Source organism: Phocoena phocoena, chromosome 16 (assembly GCF_963924675.1).
Source record: "Phocoena phocoena chromosome 16, mPhoPho1.1, whole genome shotgun sequence".
NCBI lineage: Eukaryota > Metazoa > Chordata > Mammalia > Artiodactyla > Phocoenidae > Phocoena > Phocoena phocoena.
The window spans coordinates 11,262,389-11,284,459 of record NC_089234.1 but is presented as its reverse complement, the minus strand read 5'-3'; the positions used below and the strand labels follow the sequence as shown (position 1 = coordinate 11,284,459).

General features: G+C 39.7%; 2 protein-coding genes across 3 annotated transcripts in view; one reads left to right on the top strand and one right to left on the bottom strand.

The window, feature by feature from the left end:
• The window catches only part of INPP5F (inositol polyphosphate-5-phosphatase F), a 90,715-nt gene extending 77,450 nt beyond the window's left edge, over positions 1-13,265 (top strand). The window contains exons 15-20 of the mRNA XM_065894340.1: positions 1,365-1,563; positions 7,447-7,518; positions 8,518-8,591; positions 9,008-9,136; positions 9,715-9,802; positions 11,589-13,265. Coding sequence (XP_065750412.1) covers positions 1,365-1,563; positions 7,447-7,518; positions 8,518-8,591; positions 9,008-9,136; positions 9,715-9,802; positions 11,589-12,744 — 1,718 coding nt within the window. The 3' untranslated portion in view covers positions 12,745-13,265. The remainder of the gene's footprint in view (positions 1-1,364; positions 1,564-7,446; positions 7,519-8,517; positions 8,592-9,007; positions 9,137-9,714; positions 9,803-11,588) is intronic.
• Positions 13,266-16,034: 2,769 nt separating this feature from the next.
• MCMBP (minichromosome maintenance complex binding protein) overlaps positions 16,035-22,071 on the bottom strand; it is a 67,125-nt gene continuing 61,088 nt past the window's right edge. The window contains exons 15-16 of one of the 2 annotated variants that reach the window (XM_065893876.1): positions 16,834-16,922; positions 16,035-16,440 (exon numbers count right to left, since the gene is read on the bottom strand). In XM_065893876.1, coding sequence (XP_065749948.1) covers positions 16,314-16,440; positions 16,834-16,922 — 216 coding nt within the window. In that variant the 3' untranslated portion in view covers positions 16,035-16,313. The remainder of the gene's footprint in view (positions 16,441-16,833; positions 16,923-22,071) is intronic. The other variant, XM_065893877.1, reaches the window with a different exon arrangement.

Genomic DNA, 22,071 nt, shown 5'->3' with positions numbered 1-22,071 from the left:
ATGGACAAATACAGCATCCTTTCTTATAAGCATGATTTAACAGGGTATTAGGGTATCAGATTTAGAGATTATCCTAACCAATTCCTATCACTATTTAAGAAAAGAAATGGAGGGTAGATTGCCCAGTGGAATTCATGCCTTGGCATATTTTAACTTTAATTTTCATGAAAGTATTACCTTTTAGGATTAAAGTAAATGTAGAGTATTCTGGATTAGCATCAAATGTAACAGCTTGTCATATGGTCTCTAAGAATATTTTATAAATCCTATTTTTTAACCTGATTATTTATTATAAATGAAATAGTAGGGCCTATGCATAGGCAATTTAGGAACTTGAGAAGTCTGGTGTGATTCAGTTTGGTCCATTTGCCACACATAGGGTGCATGCTGACAGGAAAATTGGATTTTAGCAGTTTATTCAAGGAAAACTAAGATACCTTTCTTCCTCTTGGTTGATCTAGCGCCTCAGTTACGTCACTGAGGAGGCACGTTCTGTTCCTCTCTCATTTTGACGATCAGTCGCATCAGCTTCATCCTAACCCTGAAGCTGGACCTTTTCAAGTTTAAGAGAGAGGGGCCATAGCAGTCTGGGCTTACTGCCTCCCTGAAAGGGTCAGTGGTTGGCAGATCTCTCCCAGAAGCCTCCTCCAGGCTTACAGTCCCGAACAAGCACAGGGAATGGGATTACAATGGTTTTGTTAAGCCTTGAGCTGCGTGCTGTACCAGGACGAAGTTAGCTTGTCTGTTCAGTTCCTTTGCCCATTTTAAAATTGGCTTATTTGCCTTTTTATTATTGAGTTGTTGGAATTCTTTATATATTCTTGGATACAGGTCCCTGATCAGACAGATGATTTTTAAATATTCGCTCCTATTCTGTGGGTTGCCTTTTAATTTTCATGACATTGTCCTTCGAGACACAAAAGTTTTTAATTTTGATGGTGTCCAGTTTGACTATGTTTTTTCTTTTGTGGCTTGTGATTTTAGTTTCATATCTAAAAAAAGCCATGCCTAGTCCAGGGTCACAAAGATTTATGCCTGGGCTTCCCTGGTGGCGCAGTGGTTGAGAGCCCGCCTGCCGATGCAGGGTACATGGGTTCTTGCCCCGGTCCGGGAAGATCCCACATGCCGCGGAGCGGCTGGGCCCGTGAGCCATGGCCGCTGAGCCTGCGCGTCCGGAGCCTGTGCTCCGCAACGGGAGAGGCCACAGCAGTGAGAGGCCCGCGTACCACAAAAAAAATTTTTTTAAAGATTTATGCCTATGTTTTTTAATGAGTCTTATTATTTTAGGTCTTGTATTCTCTTTGCTTTTTAAAAATGCATTAGTAAACTAAGAAGATGATAGATATTAACACTTTCTACTCTAGATTTGATGCAAGGCATTCCAGTGACAGAAGATCTTTATTCCATATTTACCAAGGAGAAAGAGCATGAAGCTTTGCATAAGGAAAATCAGAGAAGCCACCAGGAACTAATTAGTCAGCTCTTACAAAGTTACATGAAGTTACTGCTGCCTGATAACGAAAAGTTCCATGGGGGCTGGGCCCTCATTGACTGTGACCCCAGGTGAGTTGGAGTGGTGTCCTGGTAACTAATGTGCTTTCTGATGTTGTTAAGTTGTCCTAATTATTGCTAGCAATTGTCCATAGAGCTGTGGGCATGGATGCGTAGTTCATAGCAGTTCTCAAATACACGGCTGGTACTAAGGCAAGCTAAGATACTCACCTTGGCCGTAAAATTAAGGGGGCACTAGCAATATTTGATTTTTTAAAAACCCAAATGGTGAAACTACAGTTCAAAGCTTGTTTCTTGAGTTCTCCCCTGCCCCCAACCCCACTCCATGCCCCAGAATCTAGGTTTATTGTATTAATGCACAAAACTGAGTGTACCAACAGGTTTAATGATGCTAGTTACTTTGGGTTGTAAAGTGGTCCTGGTCTTTCATAAAATAAATAGGGCAACTAATACTTAACGTTCTTTTTTAAACAAAAAGCATCCAGTTTCATGTGGTTCTTTAAAATATCAACTGAATGGCAGGATCCAAATTTATCCACCAGATTGAATGCTTGCTTTCAGGCTAAAATCTAAAATTATAATTTTCAATATTACGAATCAGAAACACTTCAGAAAATTCTAGACCAAGCTCTGAGAATAAAAGGTTTATTTAGATTTTATTTTACATTTCATATGTTTTTAATAAAAGGGGCATAAAATAAGCTTGAAAGGACAATAGGATGCAAGGTAGTATACGTATATTAAAATGAGCGAAAGGCAACATTGACTGTAGCTTCATAGGGAGACCTTCCATGACTTTAATTCCATGGATTATTTCACTTTGATAGTTAGTATTATATGTATGGATGCAATTTTTGGACTCTTAAAAGATGAGGTTTTCCTCACACACAACTTAGCAGAAAATTTCTGTGCTCTTATAAGCCATTTGGTAAAAAATTTTTATTCATGTACGTTAGTTGTTGTTTTTAAAATAGCAGTCAAACTTAATGCAGCATGAAACAAACAAAAACTCCCAAAAGGTAGTACTTTTAATTCCCATTCAGAAATAACTGCAGGTATCACATCTGCATTTTGCTTGAGTTTCAACTTTGCACTTCACTTTTTTGAAGGTGTTGTGATTGTCAATATCATTTTCCTTAGATCAAGTGTTTTTTTTTTTAATTATTTTTATTTTTGGCTGCGTTGGGTCTTCGTTGCTGCGTGTAGGCTTTTCTCTAGTTCTAGCGAGTGGGGGCTACTCTTCATTGCGGTGTGCAGGCTTCTCATTGGGTGGCTTCTCTTGTTGTAGAGCGTGGGCTCTAGGCACGCGGGCTTCAGTAGTTGTGCCTCACGGGCTCTAGAGCGCAGGCTCAGCAGTTGCGGCACACGGACTTAGTTGCTTTGGGGCATGTGGGATCTTCCCGGACCAGGGCTCAAACCCATGTGCCCTGCATTGGCAGGCGGATTCTTAACCACTGCACCACCAGGGAAGTCCCAAGAACTGTCCTTCTTATTAGAGATACTTTGTGGTTATCATCCTTTCTAACACTGCTAAGATTGCTTTAAATTTGCTACTGGTATTTATCTGCATTTGCAAGGCGTAAAGATTTTCCAGATGGTGGATAGTTTTCCCTTTCTCTTGAAGGGAGATGTTTGGAAACCTGCTCTTTGGCTCTCTGAGTTTGCTATAGAGCCTTTGTACAGTCCGTCTACTGAGCCAGGGATGTGGACCCAGAACAGGCAGCCCCTGGTGGAGGACAGCAAGAGGTAGCTGTGGGAATGGCTTTGGGGGCATAGGTCCCCAGACAGCCAGCGGTGAGTTCAGCCCCTTGAGCTTGGAGGCTTCAGCAGTCAGCACCTGTCTGCCTCATGCTGTGTGTGTGGTTTTTAAAAACACCTTTATCAAGATGTTATTCATATAGCATACAATTCGCCCATTTAAAGCGTACAATTCAGTGGCTTTTAGAATATTCAGAGTTGTGCAACCATCACTTTGGTCAGTTTTAGAACATTTTTATCACCACAAAGAGAATCCGCATACTCTATCCCCACCCTCACCCCCTAAGCAGCCACTAATCTATTGATACTTCTCTCTGGACTCGTGTATTCTGGCACTTTATATAAATGTAATCATGTAATATGTAGCCTTTGTGACTGGCTTCATTCACTTAGCATAATATTTTCATGGCTTATGGGCATTGTGGCATGTATCAGAACTTCATTCCTTTTTATGGCTGAATAGTATTTCGTTGTATGGATAGACCGCATTTTGTTTATTCACTCTTCCTTTGGGCATTTATGTTTCCACCTTCTGGCTATTCTGTTGTAAATAGTGATGCTGTGAATACTCACATACACGTTTTTGTTTGCGCACCTGTTTTTCTTTTGGGTGTATACCTAGGAGGGGAAATTGCCAGGCCACATATAATTCAATGAGTAACTTCTGAGAAACCACCAAACTATTTTCCACAGTGGCTGCACCATTTTACATTCCTACTAGTGATGTAGGAGGGTTCCGGTCTTTCCATGTCCTCACCGACACTTGTTTTCCATGGTGTTTTACTGTAGTCATCCTAGGGGTGTAAAGGAGTATCACATCGTGGTTTTGATTTGTGTTTCCCTAGTGACACGTGATGTTGAGCATTTTTTTTTTCTTGTGCTTGGTGGGCATTTGTTTGTCTTCCTTAGAAAAATGTCTATTCAAATCCTTTGCTCATTTAAAAAATTGGGTTGTGTGTCTTCTTGTTGAATTGGGCTACATGTTTTTGTAAATAAAGTTTTACAGGAACCAGGGCTAGGATTAGGGTGAGGCAAGTGAGACAGGGTTGTACAGGTTGCAGGGTCAGATCCTATCTTTATTTGAAATGTTGATGTTATATCATGATATGTTTGCATTAATTTTGATTTTTTTAAAAATATTGCACTAAAAACTTACCTTGATGGCTGAGGTTTTTTGGCATCCCCTTAAATTTTGCACCAGGGACCAGTGCCTCACTCACTTCACTGCAGTCACCGCCCTGTTTAAATACCTGGCAGAAAAAGTTACAAATGCTCCGTCCTGCGCAGCTCAGCAAGAATGGCTGCCGTTCCCTTTTTCTTTACCTCCCAGCACCCCAGCAGGAACTGTCCAGCACAGCTTTGTGCCGTTTGCTTGGTTTCTGCCCTCCTTCGTGTTTACCCGGTGCCCACCCCCGGCCCCGAGCCTTTTTCTGTTAAACATTGAGCACAGCTCAGTTTGTTCCCCGCGGACAACCCCTGACGCATACAGATCAGACCTCTCGGGCCGTTCTGTGTCCTTTCCCTTCCAAGCAGCCGCAGCGGCTGCAAGGAAAGCTGACTTGAATGACAACTGATAAGCGCCGGCTGGCGCGCTGCGGCCGGGGGAGGAATCTTTAATGTGACGGGAAATCGGCGGTACCGTCCAGGTGCTCTTCAGCATCAGCACAAAGCCAACTCTTTATTTTGTCCCACTCGGACTCACTTTTTCTTACACCCAGAGCACATGACCACAGTGAGGTGCGCTGCAGCCCGCCCGCTAGCAGCCCTCCGGCCAGCAGAGATGGCCCTTCGCAAAGGCGTGCGTGCGCTCTCACGGGAGCCGGGCTGGGGGACCAGAGCCCGCGGCCACCTCGGTGCCCGTCTCCGCCGGCCCGGGAACCCGCCCTGCTCGCGGCGAGGGCGGTGCCGGACTGGCCACGCCTGCGCACTACGCGTGCGCCGCGAAGGAAGCGGGCGGCGGAAGCGGGCTGAGGTTCTGGGCGTGACCCGGCGCGGCCGCGCTGCAGTTGCCGCAGTCAGCGCAGTCGCTGCAAGTGGTACCTCTGCTGCCAGCGGCTCTGACTGAGCTTCGACTCGTGGACGGACGGACAGACGGACGGACTGACGGGATGCCGCGCTCCCACCGGCCTCCTCCGACCGCCCAGCGGCAGGCGAACGCCACGGGCAGTGCCGCCGGCAACGCCGCCGAGCCCAAGCCCGAAGGCGGCAGCCTGGCGATGACTTTCAAAATTTTTCTCCTTTTTGCAGGACTTATGGTTAAAGTTCCCGTGGGGTTGTATTTTTCCTGTAAATTACTTCTGTTCCAAAGCCTCCTGTTAATGTCGCCTGATGACAGTGGCTTTTACGCGACCATTGTCGCGGTGGTGGGGCTGCATGTGGTGCTGGCGGTGTTCGTGTTCTTCGTGTGGAAGGAGGGGATGCCTGACTGGTGGGAAGAGAAAAGCGAGTAGCGCAGCGCCGCTTCCCAGCTGCAGGCGCGGGGGCGGGGAGCCCTGAAACGGGGTTTCTTGTTTTTCTTGTCCGTGTTTTTAAAAAAAAAAGTGTGCGTTTTCTGTTTTCTGGGTTTTTTTCTGTTTTAAGTGGGGCGGAGGGTGGCGGGGAGGGAAATTAAGTATTTACTGCAGCTTATACGTCGATAAAAATGCGGGGGGGGGGGGAGGGCTGACATTTTTCTCGACTGTCTGTCACGTGCCAAGTGCTTTTCGTCCGGACAGGATGCTTTTGACCGAGATCATGTTTGACCGATGTACATATTAGTGTCAAAATAGAAACTAAGATAAAGTAACACTAATCAGTAGGGTTAGAATTTATTTCATATTACAGTACGTGTCGTGACGTAATTTTTATGGCTTGGCTCAAGCGACAATTTTAAGAGTGCACGTAAGTACCAACGCGCACGACTAAATTACGTTTTACGTCATTAGTCTGTTCTCAAGTGAGCCTCTGCCAAAATCACAGAATTTGTAGTTTTTTCTTTACCGTTGGTTGGTTATTGCTCATATTTTGGATCAGTCTGTGTATTCATTGGGTTCTGGCTTCTGACCTAATTAGTTGTATTTTGGGGGCATATTTTTGGTGAAAATTGAGGTCAGTTTGTTATTTTAGATTAAGGCTGTTATTGTTAACGCTGCAGCAACGTGCTGCCGAGGTAAAACCCTGCACTGGAAGATCTTGGTAAAGATCTCTGCAGTACCTGTTAAAGAGTGACCTCATTCTTACGCAGATTATGTACGTGACTTAAACTCCATCTACAAGTGATTTTTTCTCCCTCCTGTTTTCCATTTGTTTTTCAGTAGCATTTGGTAAGTCTTTGCAAATAGCTATGAAATTCTAAGGTAGAAATATCCACTCCAACAGTGGAATTTTGAGGAACAGTATAAGAGGCGTGGATTAATTTCACCTTTTGATTGGAAATGCTGTTTTAATAGATGAAAGTTTGAGTTCGGATTCTGCCCGTGTTATCTGTTGACTATGTGTAGATTTTCTGTGTTGACCTTTTTTAAAAAATTAGTATTTGGTTTAATGGTTAATCCCTTATTCTGATACTTGACTTTAGAGTGGAAATAAAATGTGGCAAAATGGACTTAGAATAAAGAAATGTTTACTCATTCCTTAAAAGCTGAGTAAATCTGTAGTAAGAAAAATGCAAAGTAGTTTGGGCTGGGTTCCATTTTTGCACATAAACACTACATTTACGTAAAGTTCTTTCAAAGGATGCATTCTACATGAGTGTAAAAATACCCTAAATGTGCAGTGTCATTTTGAAGGTTAGGTCATGTGAGATGATCTAGACAATTTCTCTTTTCTCAGCCTCACATTTTCCTTTCTTACCAACCCTTACCCCCTCTACCATCATCCAGTCCCCCGCCCCCATTATCCCATTTCCCCTGAGCACTCTCTCCTCCTTGGCCATCTCTCTGAGAAGGGACCTCTTCTCAGCTCCAGTCCTTTCCTTCACCTACCCCACCACCTTCCTAAACTGGGTTCTTGGTTTTTCGGTTTTTTTAAATTTCCAGATGGATAGATTGTATATATTTAACTGAAGAAGTAGGACTTGTTGATTGATTTCTTTTCCCCACCCCAGCCCCTCCAATCTTTTATCATAAGTGGATCTGCTGTAGAAAAAAAGGTAAATGAAAACAAAAATATTTAATTCCCTGTGTCATGTTTGTTTAGCCTCATTGATGCTACTCACAGAGATGTGGATGTGCTGTTACTGCTTTCTAACTCTGCCTACTACGTGGCCTAGTAAGTTGCTTATTGATTTAAAGCTTTTACTTTTTATTTTTTAATGCGAGTAAATTTCCTTTTTAGAATTTGTAACACAAAAAAGTTAAGAATCTAGTTTTATGTATTTTAAGAAATTTCACTGAACCCGTTTACCTTACATAATTGTTACATCACTCTGACTTCGGTTTGAAAGTGCTTTATAATCAGTGTGTTTATATAAGTGTTCTTTTAGTAGTATTTCCTATAGAGCTCAAGTTTTGATGTATTCCACGTATTTTTATTGTGAATGACCATATAGCATTTTTTATTACCATACCTTAGTTAAATGTTTCCCCATTGTTAGGCATTAAAATACTCCCATCTTTTTTGCTATCATGAGTGATACAGCTGTCTGTGCGCAGATAATTGTGTGTGTACACGTGCACTTCTCTGATTATAAGGGTATGATGAATATATGACTTCTGTGCCTTATTGCAAGATTGGTCTCCGGAAAGACTACCAGTTAACAATGCCACTAGCAGAAATACGAGTACTTCCTCATAGCTTTACCAGAATTGAGGTTTATTTTTTTCAAATACATATATATTTACTTTCTTTTTGGCCTTGTGTGAACTGTCATTTTTCAGTCATTGGCCCAGGTGCCTATTGGCACTGATCATATGGATTTCTCATTCTTGATTTTGGATATCAGATTTATCTGCTGTATCAGGAATACATAGCTTCAGTATATGTATGTGTTTTTCTCTCCTTTTAGGTTAAGTTTTAGGTTTGTTGGTTTGATTTCTTTTAGTGTAAGATGTATAAACTGATTTTCCTTTAGCTGTTGAACTATATATTTATGTGTGTGTGTGTGTATATATATATATATATTAGTGTCAAAATAGAAACTAATTTACCCCAGAATGTATTGTGCTGTGGAAGATTTTAACTGCATAGTAGTTGCTGTTATACCTCAGCTGACAAGCCAAATACGCTTTTGATTTTAATCCTCCTCTTACTCTCTTTCCCTTTGTCTAGTTATGATGATGAAGTTGACAAAGTAAACCAGTATCAACGACTAAGTCTAGAAGATCTGGAAAAAATTGAAATAGGTAAATTTTAACATACTAACCAAGTCATAGAAAGCAAATATTGTTTCTTCTAAGAATGGGTCATTATTTAAGCACGTGGTATAACACCTTATTAGAATCAGAAGGGGATAGTCTAAGTAGTACATTTCTTAGGATTCCCTTCTGATTTTGAGAGATTAGTGATGGATATAGTCTAATAATAACTATATTTCTTTCATTACTTGCCTTGTGAAGATTAACCCTGGGATCGAGACAGTTTAAATATTTGAGACTGAAGAATTTTTATTTATAATCTCATGAAACCAAATCATAAGCATGCACTCTCATTTAGATGATGAAGAAAAATGCTAAATAATTGATGAATGTCAGTCTTTTGAAGATACAGAAGAAAGTGAATGTTACGTGAAAGATTTACATGTATTCATTTGGGTCTTTAGGTCCTGAACCCACTCTTTTTGGTAAGGCAAAGTTCTCCTGCATGCGACTGCACTACAGATACAAAGAAGCAAGCGGCTATTTCCACACCTTGAGAGCTGTAATGCGCAATCCCGAAGAGGATGGAAAAGGTAACGCAGAGAGATGAAAGTATTCTCTGCTTTTATAAGCCCACGGGGACTTGGGGGACTGTACATACCCAGTACCAACTGAATGATCCAGGAAAATAGCTTTGTGATTTGAGATCCTGAAATAGCAGCTTTGTTCCCAGCAACACAGGGACATTATTTGAACTGATGATGTAGTCTGGGGCAAGGGAATCTATTATGGGAATTCTCAGTGTGTTTGGCCTTATGGTGTCATGGCTTTTCCTACCACATATGCCTCTCATGGATAGCAGTCAGAAACAACACCTGTCTTGTTCACGGCTGTTGTCTCAGCATCTAGCAGTGTTTGGACAGATGAGGGTTTCAGAATAAACTTTTAATTCCAATTGATTTGGTTCTTTTGTTCTTTAGTCTTCTGTTGAAATTTTAGAACATTTTGAATTAGTGAGGGGAGTGATGAACAAGTAGCATTTTTCTGTAAATTATAACAAATAAACTTGTATCTAATTACAAGACTACAAATTTCATTTGGAGTTCTGAGAACTGCTAGTTTTTAAATATGTTTTTGGAGAAACTGGAAAGCAACTATATTTGGGTTTCAGATACCCTTCAGTGCATTGCAGAGATGTTGCAGATCACCAAGCAAGCCATGGGATTAGATGTGCCTATAATAGAGAAAAAGCTTGAGAGGTAAGTATACTACTTTGGATAGTAATGTCTTTATTCTTCAGAGAAAATTAAAGTTTTACTTCTTTTAAAGTATTTGCAAAAGGGAGAGAAATCACATTATGATACCGTGTCAGTATTTAGAGGGAGAAGTATCATATCTTCGTGGATCAGAAAGTAATAATTTTGTTTAAATTATGGCCATGGGACTTCCCTGGCGATCCAGTGGTTAAGAAAGACTCCGTGCCTCCACTGCAAGGGGCCACTGGTTTGATCCCTGGTCAGGGAACTAAGATCCTGGATGCCGCTCGGCGTGGCCAAAATAGTAATAATAATAAATAAAATAAATTATGGCCACAAGTGATACATTCTGAAACGCTTAAATATACTCTTAAGAGAGGGAACGTTCAAATTTAAATAACTTTTTGAGAAAATAACCAGCCAGTATGTTTTAAACACTAGGTTTTTGAATTTTGGAAAAGAATGCCTGTAAACAGATTATTTTACATTTAAAATCTGTGGGTTTTCCATCTAATGAGCAGGTTTGAAAGTCCACATTCCACTAGAAAAGAGAGTCATTTGGTCATCTAGAGGAAAATTGTCTTCTGTTAGAAATAATTATTTCAGTGGTTCCTTTTTTTAATTGAGATTATTTAAATTTTATAGAATCTATAAAGAGCCACTATAAAGTAGCTCTTTGACATCATAATTTTTATGAAATATTCTCATGACCAGTGATCTTGCATGACCAAGTGTGGAACCAGTGTACTAAGACGTGTGGTAAATAGCACTGACTTTTTTCTTATTTATAGCAGCCATGAGGGATGCCAGCGAAGAAAACACTAAGTGCAGTTATGTTAAACGTCCCAAGTCTTCTAAAATAAATCCAGGTAGCCCATAGGAAACATAAGGAAATGGCGTTCTTTCCCCTCCCCGCTCTACCTGAATTCAGCAGAATTGGGATGTGCAGACACCTTAGTTAAGATGCTGTAGACACCTGTCTATAGTTAGTGTTGCCTTTGCTGGTGGTTTAGATTGCTGATGTGGTGGATCTGTGCTGCCCCCAATTGTAGTCAGTCACCACATATGGCTGTGGAGCCTTTGAAATGGGACTAGTCTAAATTTTGGGTGTGGGGTTTTTCTGGAAACATTTATTCTCAGAATAATGCAAAAGCAGAGGTTGAGGCTACTGTTAGGAGGCTTCCCTCCCCTCCTCCATTACCTCCCTCTCCTCCCCGAATGCCCAAGAACTCAACGTAATTCATCTAATTACTGTGAAGCGCTTCATTAAGTAGGATTAAAATATTGCAGATGTAGTGTTTCTACAGGGTGGTTCTTCGGTGCACCAGGTGGCCTGCTTGAGAAAGATGACAGCACATGTGGGAGATGTCTGTGGCCTGATGGCTGAACTTGGGGTTAAAGTCACACAGCCGGGCCACCCATTCCATTCGGTGCCTGGGGGTGACTCGTCAATGTCACTTACAAAGGCTTCTGCTGCCCTGTTGTAAAATATAAAATACTGTGTATTGGCTGTTCCAAAGACTTAGTTTAAGAAAGATTAAGATACCTGATTAATCATCTCTTAATACTGATTATATGTTGAAATGATATTTTGTATGTAAAATTGTCTATAGCTCACATATTTGTATTGGATATTAATGTTCTTACATCAAGTCCAAGGGGTTATCTGGGTTTATCATTTAGCAGTGTACTGTTTTTAAGAAATTGGGGCCATTTGAAATAAGAGTTTTCCCTTACGTTAATAATTGGCCTCCATGGGAAATTAACTTTTTTCTTTTCTAATTTGTAGGAAGAGCAGCAAACCTCATGAAGACATCATTGGCATCAGATCTCAAAATCAAGGCTCTTTGGCCCAGGGAAAAAAATTTTTAATGAGCAAATTTTCATCTCTAAATCAAAAAGTGAAACAGACCAAATCCAATGTAAATATTGGCAATCTACGAAAGCTAGGAAACTTTACAAAACCTGAAATGAAAGTTAACTTTCTAAAACCAAACTTAAAAGTAAACCTTTGGAAATCAGATAGTAGTCTTGAAACCATGGAAAACACTAGTGTGGTGGATAGTAAAGCCCAGGCAGAGTCAGATGGGGAAATGTCTTCAGATAATGACTCATACCACTCTGATGAATTCCTTACAAATTCCAAGTCTGATGAAGACAGGCAGCTAGCTAACTCTTTGGAGAATGTAGGGCCGGTAGACTATGTTCTTCCTAGTTGTGGTATTATTGCTTCAGTACCTCAATTAGGCAGTCGATCCCAGTCTATGAGCAGCACTGATATTAGCGTTCATGTTCCTTCAGAGGTTACCCTTGCTCATGAAAGTGGGCCTGGAAAAGGCTGTGAGTCTTCTCAGAAGAAAAGTCCTTCTGCTGACAACATACACACATTGACTGGCTTTGCCAAGCCCGTGGATATTTATTGCCACAGATTTGTTCACGATGCACAAAACAAAATGAGCCAGCTGTCAGAAACCAGGTCTGTTTCTCAGCAGGCTAGTGGGGAAGGAAATCACGTGACCAATCAAGTTTCTAACGAAGACACTCAATTTGAATCAGCGGAACAGATACCTTCTCGACCATCTCAGTTAGATGTGTCTTTTTCTGCAGCAGGCCCACAGCTTTTGTCAGTTGAACCAGTGCATTCAGTTGTATCTCAAAAGACCCCCGGCTCCGAATCTGGCACACTTGAACTCGAGAGAGGGCTTCACGTAACTCCTTCTCCTTCAGAGAGCTGTAGCAGCAGAGCAGTCTCTCCCTTTGCAAAGATTCGAAGTTCCATGGTCCAGGTTGCTACTATTACCCAAGCTGGATTAACCCAGGGGATAAGCTTTGCAGTGGCAAAGGTTCAGAAGAGCCCTGCAGAACCTGAAGGAGTTAATGAAGTCCAGCAGAATGAACTTAAAAATATGTTTACTCAATGCCAGACACGAATAATTCAGATTTAGTTTTTAGCCACACAGAATCCTGTGGCTTTTATTTAATCCAAAAAAAGGTGTCATATAACCTGTACTGTCTTTGAATCTAGGGATCACAAATTCTAATTGTTTATTTTGGAAAGGTTTTAAAAGGAGACTGAACCTGAGCAGATTTCCAAATTTGAGAGCTAGGACAGTGGAAGTGCATCATCCTAGAATGTAGACCTAAGTAGCTTATACACTACAGAGCAGTTTGTCTCTTTAAAAGTAATTCAGGAATAGATTACTTTGGGATGTAATAACCTGAACATTTTTTGGAGTTGGGTGGGTGGGGAGAATGTATGAAGTAGACACAGAGGGTGGACATGGATCCATTTAGGCGATTAGCATTTTTCATAACTTGTTTTTCTGTTTGTCAGTTCATTTCTGTGTGTTTCCTCTACAAGGTAAATACTTAGTTTTTAGTGACTTCAAAGTGTTACTAGTATGGCGAAGCGTTTTAATATAAAAACTGTTGGTTTAAGTTTTTAATGGCCTAACCATTCCCTATAAAGAGTTAATTGAGGGCTAATGGCGCTACAGTCAAGAAATGAATGCCCATTTGATGCTAATTTTCCCCACATTCTACTTAAATTTAAAATACTGCTACCTTGTATACCCCAAAGTCTAGGAGCATTAAGACTTGTCAGTCATAAAACCTGAGCTGTCAGATGTGAACACCAGCACCTATTAATTTTGCTCTCTTTTCAGAAATGTTAAGAACGTATACATATTGGATACTGGTAATGTTTGAAAGAAGTCTTTCAAGTTGTAATTTTTTGCAGGGGGCAGTCCATAACATCCTGTGTAGTCGAGCACAACTACTGAAAGTTTAATCTGAAGCACAACTGTGCTAAAACTTTAGGTTTTATGACTGTAACCTTGACCACATGGAACCGGGGCCTTGTCTGTAAGCCTATACAGTAAGAAAGTTGCACACCTTATTCCAAACAAGTACTGGTTTGTCTGATATCTTTAGAGCCTTACTCTGTTGAAATGATTCTCAGCTAAACATTATGTCTGTTGTAACTTTGATATTTCCACTTTTGTTATTTATCAGTGGTATCTTTTTTGAAGTGTCAGATGTCGTGACTATTTAAAATAAAATATCATCATAATTTAAAGTGACAATGTCTATGAGAATTCCTTGAATAATATTTTGAAGATAAAGGTTTGATATTTTATGTCAGACTAAAGAATTTGGAAGCAAGGTTAAGTTTGCCATAACTGAACGCTTGGTCCCAGCCTTTCCTAATACTTTACTCTTTTGAAGTGTTTTCATGACTTTAAAAATGATGAAATGGATCACAAACCATCAAATTTTAAAAACCAAACATCGAAACTGAATGCTTTTTTCTCTTACCACCTTTTCTTGAAACTATTAGATGTCCTACAACATGAGAGAAAATAAAGTCAAGGTCAGGTAATAAAAGTATGTGTTTTTAAGCTCCAAAGAAATTAGTTCCAAAGAGATTTTTGAAAACTAAAGGAATTAAAATTAATTTTAAAACTAAAATTTAATCTCAATCAAGGTGATAATATATAGATGTCTGTTCAGTTTCCCGGTGCTTCAAATAGGATTAACATTGCATTAGAACAACAAACTTCACTGTCCAAGGAGAAAAGGATTTCTGAAGCCCAGAGTACTAATCTCTTACCTGAATGGGACTTCAGAGGGAGGACGCCGTGCTGCACCACCTCTCATACTGAAGTTTACGTCTGGTAGTGGTTTTCCACACAGAAGATCACATGGGGTGAGTCTCGTAATTCATGAAAAACAGCCCAAAGTACTAGTAATTTAGGAAGTTTTATTTATTTGAAAGGGTTTTCCTTTCAGGGGAACTTCTCTGTAAGACCAAGCAAATTATGTACTTCTCTTTGGTAAATTACAATTCACACTGGCACAATAAACACACAGTAACTCATCTACTCTGTTGAATTTTATTCCCACAAATCCAGTTGAGCCTTTGTTTTATTTCTAAAAGTTTAAGGAAGGTCTAGTCTACCAGTTATAAAAATGAAAACCAGTTAGAATTCTAAATATAAACAGATTATTTACATTAGTTTATAAAAATAGATTTGAGTTTAGGAAAAGTTAAACAACTAGTAATTTTCACTTCAGTTCATGAGGCATAATAAACTCCTCCATTTTCAAGGCTGACCCTGTTTTCTTGGTTAGCAATGTCACTTTAGGCCTTGGGGGCCAGGGGGTGCAGAATTTAATCATTTAACTGATTTCTAATGTTTCCGACTAAGTAAGTTACTAAGAGAAACTAATCTTTTTTATATATAACTAGTGATAGCTTAAAAGTAGTGTTCTAACCTTTTCAAAGATTCTTGATGCCACTTATACTACTATACTGTATCAATTCGCTTTCTAGCTATGGATAATATTTTTATTCCTTTGAAAATTTGTATTAAAACTAATTTGTCTGGGGAAAACCTACCTACAATACAGTTTTATCAGGGCATTCCTGGACTAGGAGATAATATTAGTTCATCTAATACATCTGGAACTAATTGATAAATTTATATAAAAAGTGCAAAATCCAATGTAATCACAGCAACTAAATGACATTTATTAAGGAAAAGAATTAAAAACCATTTTTTTCTAAAGAAGGCATTTTTTAAAAAGTTAAATAAATTTTGTCCTCTTCCTATTTGGGCAAAACAACTTCACAGGGCAGACAGCATTCCTTTAAGCGAGTCCATAAAACAGTGGTTCCCAAATGCACTGGAGTGAAAATAAGGACAATGTAGTGTTTTTTCAAAAAGCTACATTTATTCCATTTAAAGGACTATCTCTTGTTCTGAGATAGTCCTTTTATGAAGAAATAAAAGGGTGATAATACAGTGACTTCTTTCAGATTACTTGGCAAAATAAACTGGCAATTCTGTCAATCCCCACAATTTTTAGAAGTATTACTGGTCCATGAAACCCAAAACGTCTGGGAACCACTGCCATTTAAAGACTTGTTTTGCATGTTGTTAACTGTTAAATGGAAAAAAGCTGTGGTCAGATGTCTGCGAGATAATATTATAGAATTTCACATGATCATGTGAATTATGGCAAGTATGCTCCATTCCCCAAACTTGGACCACTGTACACATTCACACCCACTGTTCATTGGAAAGACATAAAAATCTGAAGTGAACAATTCCTCTGACTTTGGAATTGCAACAATTTTCTTCAAATGATGTTGATGTTAGCATTTCAACAGAGTCTGGCCTATGACTTAGCTGAAGCTAAGGAAACTAAGGAAATTAGGTATAATCAGCAACATTATCAATATTAAACTTTTAATATCAAATACAATTTTGTACATTACTAATTTATATAATTATAAAACAAACTTCAAAAGCTCCGTAAAATCAGTAAGGAAAAAGCCTTTACTGAATATTATATAAACTTTAGATGTTACCAGGTGTGATTTCAGGAAAAGACATTGGTTTTTTCTTTTGATACAAATTATCTACAAAACAGTGTGGTATAAATGATATTTGAATTTTAATAATGTGGCTACGATTCGCCCATTACTCTTTCATAGATGTCAGTACCTTCAAAGTTCATTTCCATTCACACATTTCTGCTGTTGAAGCCTGGTTCTTCTTAAAGACTCTAGCTGCTTTGCTCTTAGCCATCGTTCTCTTGACAGTGTTGTCTGACCAGCACTGAGAGACAGAAACCTGGTTTGAAATACAGAAACAAATTTAAGTCTAGACCTAGAATAATGACTATTTTTTTTTAAGATCTACTGGTTTGTAAGTTTTTTTAAATACTGTTGTGGGAGACAAGACCATCTGGTAACTACAGAACTCAACAACCAAGTTAGACTTCTACAAAGGAACACTTTCTCATATTTGGAGGGTGATTCCCTCTTTGAAGTGTGGAGAACAGGGAGCATGCCTGGTCCCCTGAGGTGATCCCTGGCCACTGATTCCCTCTCAATGAGTCATTCCACAAGGGATTTTTAGAAGGAAGAAGTTCATTTCCATTTTTCTAAGTCTGCCTCAGTTACCCTAAGTAAGCAGATTTATCTACAGCTCAATGAAAAGGCAATCGTGAACATGTACACTCACCGAGCTACAATGAGCAACTGGTGGAGATCATCGGCAGTGATGCTCTGAGGATCGTTCTTGCGCATCTCCACAAAGTCATCTTCGACTGCCTTTATCAAACAGTAAATGAACTTTAGAATTATTCCTTATGAGGAAATGACATTTGCATTTTGTAGGGAAAAGGAAGGTAACATGGTGCCTTGCCTGATGTGAAAATGAGGAAGTCACCCTGCATCTTAGACAAATGAGGTAATAATATGGGTAAAAGGACTGAAAACCAAACTTTACACATAAGTTATACCACTGAGGAAAGTACTCTAAACAAAGTAACAAAACTCAAGATTCATTTGAGAATACCAGGCAAACAGATAAAAGCCAGCAACGTGCATAGCAAACATGATGCCTTTAAACACAGGGAAGAGAGACGTCAGCAAAAACTGCCAAGTAAGGACCTCTGAAAATCCTCACCACCATTAAAGGGAACAAGAACACAGGCAAAAATGATCAAAATCAGCTTCTTCAAAACTCTACACATTAACCAGATGCTTGAAACAATTCGGGGAGCATTTTTTCAAGAAAGATAGGAAGAACAGTGAGCTTTGAGGCATTTAAATTTGCCCTATTCCTCTACCCACCTCCAAGCAGCCCTGAAAACAGCCAGCCTGGCAACCACTGGAGAGGGCTGTGGGGCTGGAGCTGTCAAAGCGCCATCCGCAGAGAACTGTTGTTATCTGACTGTCTGGTGGCTCCCAGGAAGAATCCATCTGCAAGCCTGTCTGTATTTAACCTGACGTGGCACTTGCCCACTGTGAGTAGCCCATTCCCCCAGAGAGTTTATCAAAAGTAATCAGAAGCAACTACTGACCACCTTAGCCATCCCAGACATTGGGTAACAGCTGGGGCAAACAGCAGCCTACAAAACCATTAAAAAGAAAATCTAGGGAATGAGAGAGATTGGTTCAGACGGCGGAGTAGATGGACACGTGCTCACTCCCTCTTGCGAGAACACCTGAATCACAACTAACGGCTGAACAATCATCGACAGGAAGACACTGGAACTCGCCAAAAAAGATGCCCCACATCCAAAGACAAAGGGGAAGCCACAGTGAGACGGTAGGAGGGGCACAATCAGTAACATCAAGTCCCGTAACTGCTGGGTGGGTGACTCACAGACTGGAGAACACTTATACCACAGAAGTGGAGTGAAGGTTCTGAGCCCCATGTCAGGCTTCCCAACCTGGGGGTCCGGCAGTGGGAGGAGGAATTCCCAGAGAATCAGACTTTGAAGGCTAGAGGCGTTTGATTGCAGGACTTCGACAGGACTGGGAAAAACAGACTCCACTCTGGGGGGGAACAAAGTAGTGTGTGCATCTGGACCCAGGGGTAAGGAGCAGTGACCCCAGGGGAGACTGAACCAGACCTACCTGCTAGTGTTGGAGGGTCCTGTGCAGAGGCGGGGGGTGGCTGTGGCTCACCGTGAGGACAAGGACACTGGCAGCAGAAGTTCTGCAAAGTACTCCTTGGTGTGAGCCCTCCCAGAGTCTGCCATTAGCGCCACCAAAGAGCCCAGGTAGGCTCCAGTGCTGGGTCACTTCAGGCCAAACAACCAACAGGGAGGGAACCCAGCCCCACCCATCAACAGACAAGCAGATTAAACTTTTACTGAGCTCTGCCCAGAGCAACAGCCAGCTCTACCCACCACCAGTCCCCCCCATAAGGAAACTTGCATAAGCCTCTTCAACAGCCTCATCCAGCAGAGGGCAGACAGAAGCACCAAGAAGAACTACAACCCTGCAGCCTGTGGAACAAAAACCACATTCACAGAAAGATAGACAAGATGAAAAGGCAGAGGGCTACGTACCAGATGAAGGAAAAAGATAAAACCCCAGAAAAACAACTAAATGAAGTGGAGACAGGCAATGCTGCAGAAAAAGAATTCAGAATAATGACAGTAAAGATGATCGAGGACCTCAGAAAAAGAATGGAGGAAAGATCGAGAAGATGCCAGAAGTGTTTAACAAAGACCTAGAAGAATTAACAAACAAGCAGAGATGAACAATACAATAACTGAAATGAAAAACACACTAGAAGGAATCAATAGCAGAATAACTGAGGCAGAAGAACAGATAAGTGACCTGGAAGACAGAATGGCGGAAATCACTGCTGCGGAACAGAATAAAGAAAAAAGAATGAAAAGAAATGAAGACAGCCTAAGAGACTTCTGGGACAACATTAAATGCAAAAACATTTGCATTATAGGGGTCCCAGAAGAAGAAGAGAGTGAGAAAGGACCTGAGAAAATATATGAAGAGATTATAATTGTAAACTTCCTTAACATGGGAAAGGAAATAGCCACCCAAGTCCAGGAAGCACACAGAGTCCCAGGCAGAATAAACCCAAGGAGAAACACGCCAAGACACATAGTAATCAAACTGGCAAAAATTAAAGACAAAGAAAAATTATTGAAAGCAGCAGGGGAAAAATGACACATAACATACAAGGAAACTCCCATAAGGTTAACAGCTGATTTCTCAGCAGAAACTCTACAAGCATATTTAAAGTGATGAAAGGGAAGAACCTAAAACCAAGATCACTCTACCTGGCAAGGATCTCATTCAGATTCAATGGAGAAATCTAAACCTTTACAGACAAGTAGAAGCTAAGAGAATTCAGCACCACCAAACCACCCTACAACAAATGCTAAAGGAACTTCTCTAAGTGGGAAACACGAGAAGAAAAGGACCTACAAAAATAAACCCAAAACAATTAAAATGGTAATAGGAACATACATATCGATAATTACCTTAAACGTGAATGGATTAAATGCTGCAACCAAAAGACATAGACTGGCTGAATGGATACAAAAACAAGACCCATATACATGCTATGTACAAGAGACCCACTTCAGACCTAGGGACACATACAGACTGAAAGTGAGGGGATGGAAAAAGATACTCCATGCAAATGGAAATCAAAAGAAAGCTGGAGTAGCAATACTCATATCAGATAAAATATACTTTAAAGAATGTTACAAGAGACAAGGAAGGACACTACATAATGATCAAGGGATCAATCCAAGAAGATATAGCAATTATAAAAATATATGCACCCAACATAGGAGCACCTCAATACATAAGGCACCTGCTAACAGCTATAAAAGAGGAAACTGACAGTAACACAATAATAGTGGGGGATTTTAACACCTCACTTACACCAATGGACAGATCATCCAAACAGAAAATTAATATGGAAACACAAGCTTTAAATGACACAACAGACCTGATAGATTTAATTGATATTTATAGAACCTTCCATCCAAAAACAGCAGATTACACTTTCTTCTCAAGTGCACACAGAACATCCCCCAGGATAGATCACATCTTGGGTCACAAATCAAGCCATGGTAAATATAAGAAAATTGAAATCATATCAACCATCTCTTCTGACCACAACACTATGAGATTAGAAAATTACAGGGAAAAATAACATAAAAAACACAAACACATGGAGGCTAAACAACAGGTTACTAAATTACCAAGAGATCACTGAAGAAATCAAAGACAAAATCAAAAAATACCTAGAGACAAATGACAACACACGACGATCCAAAACCTATGGGATGCAGCAAAAGCAGTTCTAAGAGGGAAGTTCATATCAATACAATCCTACCTCAAGAAACAAGAAAAATCTCAGATAAACATCTAACCTTAACACCTAAAGGAACTAGAGAAAGACTAACAAACAAAAAAAGTTAGTAGAAGGAAAGAAATCATAAAGATCAGAGCAGAAATAAATGAAATAGAAACAAAGAAAACAATAGCAAAGATCAATAAAACTAAAAGCTGGTTCTTTGAGAAGATAAACAAAATTGATAAACCTTTAGCCAGACTCATCAAGAAAAAGAAGGAGAGGACTCAAATGAAAAAAATTAGAAATGAAAAAGGAGAAGTTACAACAGACACACCAGAAATACAAAGCATCCTAAGAGACTACTACAAGCAACTCTATGCCAATAAAATGGACAACCTGGAAGAAATGGACAAATTCTTAGAAAGATATAAACTTCCAAGATTGAACCAGGAAGAAATAGCAAGTATGAACAGACCAATTACAAGTAATGAAATTGAAACTGTGATTCAAAATCTTCCAACAAACAAAAGTCCAGGACCAGATGGCTTCACAGGTGAATTCTACCAAACATTTGGAGAAGAGCTAACACCCATCCTTCTCAAACTCTTCCAAAAAATTGCACAGGAAGGAATACTCCCAAAGTCATTCTATGAGGCCACCATCACCCTGATACCAAAACCCAACAAATATACTACAAAAAAAGAAAATTACAGACCAATATCACTCATGAATATAGATGAAAAATCCTCAACAAAATACTAGCAAACAGAATCCAACAACACATTAAAAGGATCATACACCATGATCGAGTGGGATTTATCCCAGGGATGCAAGGATTCTTCAATATACACAAATCAATCAATGTGATACACCGTATTAACAAACTGAAGAAAAAAAAACATGATCATCTCAATAGATGCAGAAAAAGCTTTCAACAAAATTCAACACCGATTTATGATAAAAACTCTCCAGAAAGTGGGCATAGAGGGACCCTACCTCAACACCATATATGACAAACCCACAGCAAACACCATTCTCAATGGTGAAAAACAGAAAGCATTTCCTCTAAGATCAGAAACAAGACAAGGATGTCCACTCTCGCCACCATCATTCAACATAGTTTTGGAAGTCCTAGCCACGGCAATCAGAGAAGAAAAAGAAATAAAAGAAATACAAATTGTTAAGAAGTAAAAGTGTCACTGTTTGCAGATGACATGATACTATACATAGAGAATCTTAAAGATGCCAGCAGAAAACTACTAGAGCTAATCAATGAATTTAGTAAAGTTGCAGGACACAAAATTAATGCACAGAAATCTCTTGCATTCCTATACACTAATGATGAAAAATCTGAAAGAGAAATTAAGGAAACACTCTCATTTACCACTGCAACAAAAAGAATAAAATACCTAGGAATAAACCTACCTAAGGAGATGAAAGACCTGTATGCAGAAAACTACAAAACACTGCTGAAAGAAATTAAAGATGCTACAAACAGATGGAGAGATATACCATGTTCTTAAATTGGAAGAATCAATATTGTGAAAATGACTATAGTACCCAAAGCCATCTACAGATTCAGTGCAATCCCTATCAAATTACCAATGACATTTTTTACAGAACTAGAGA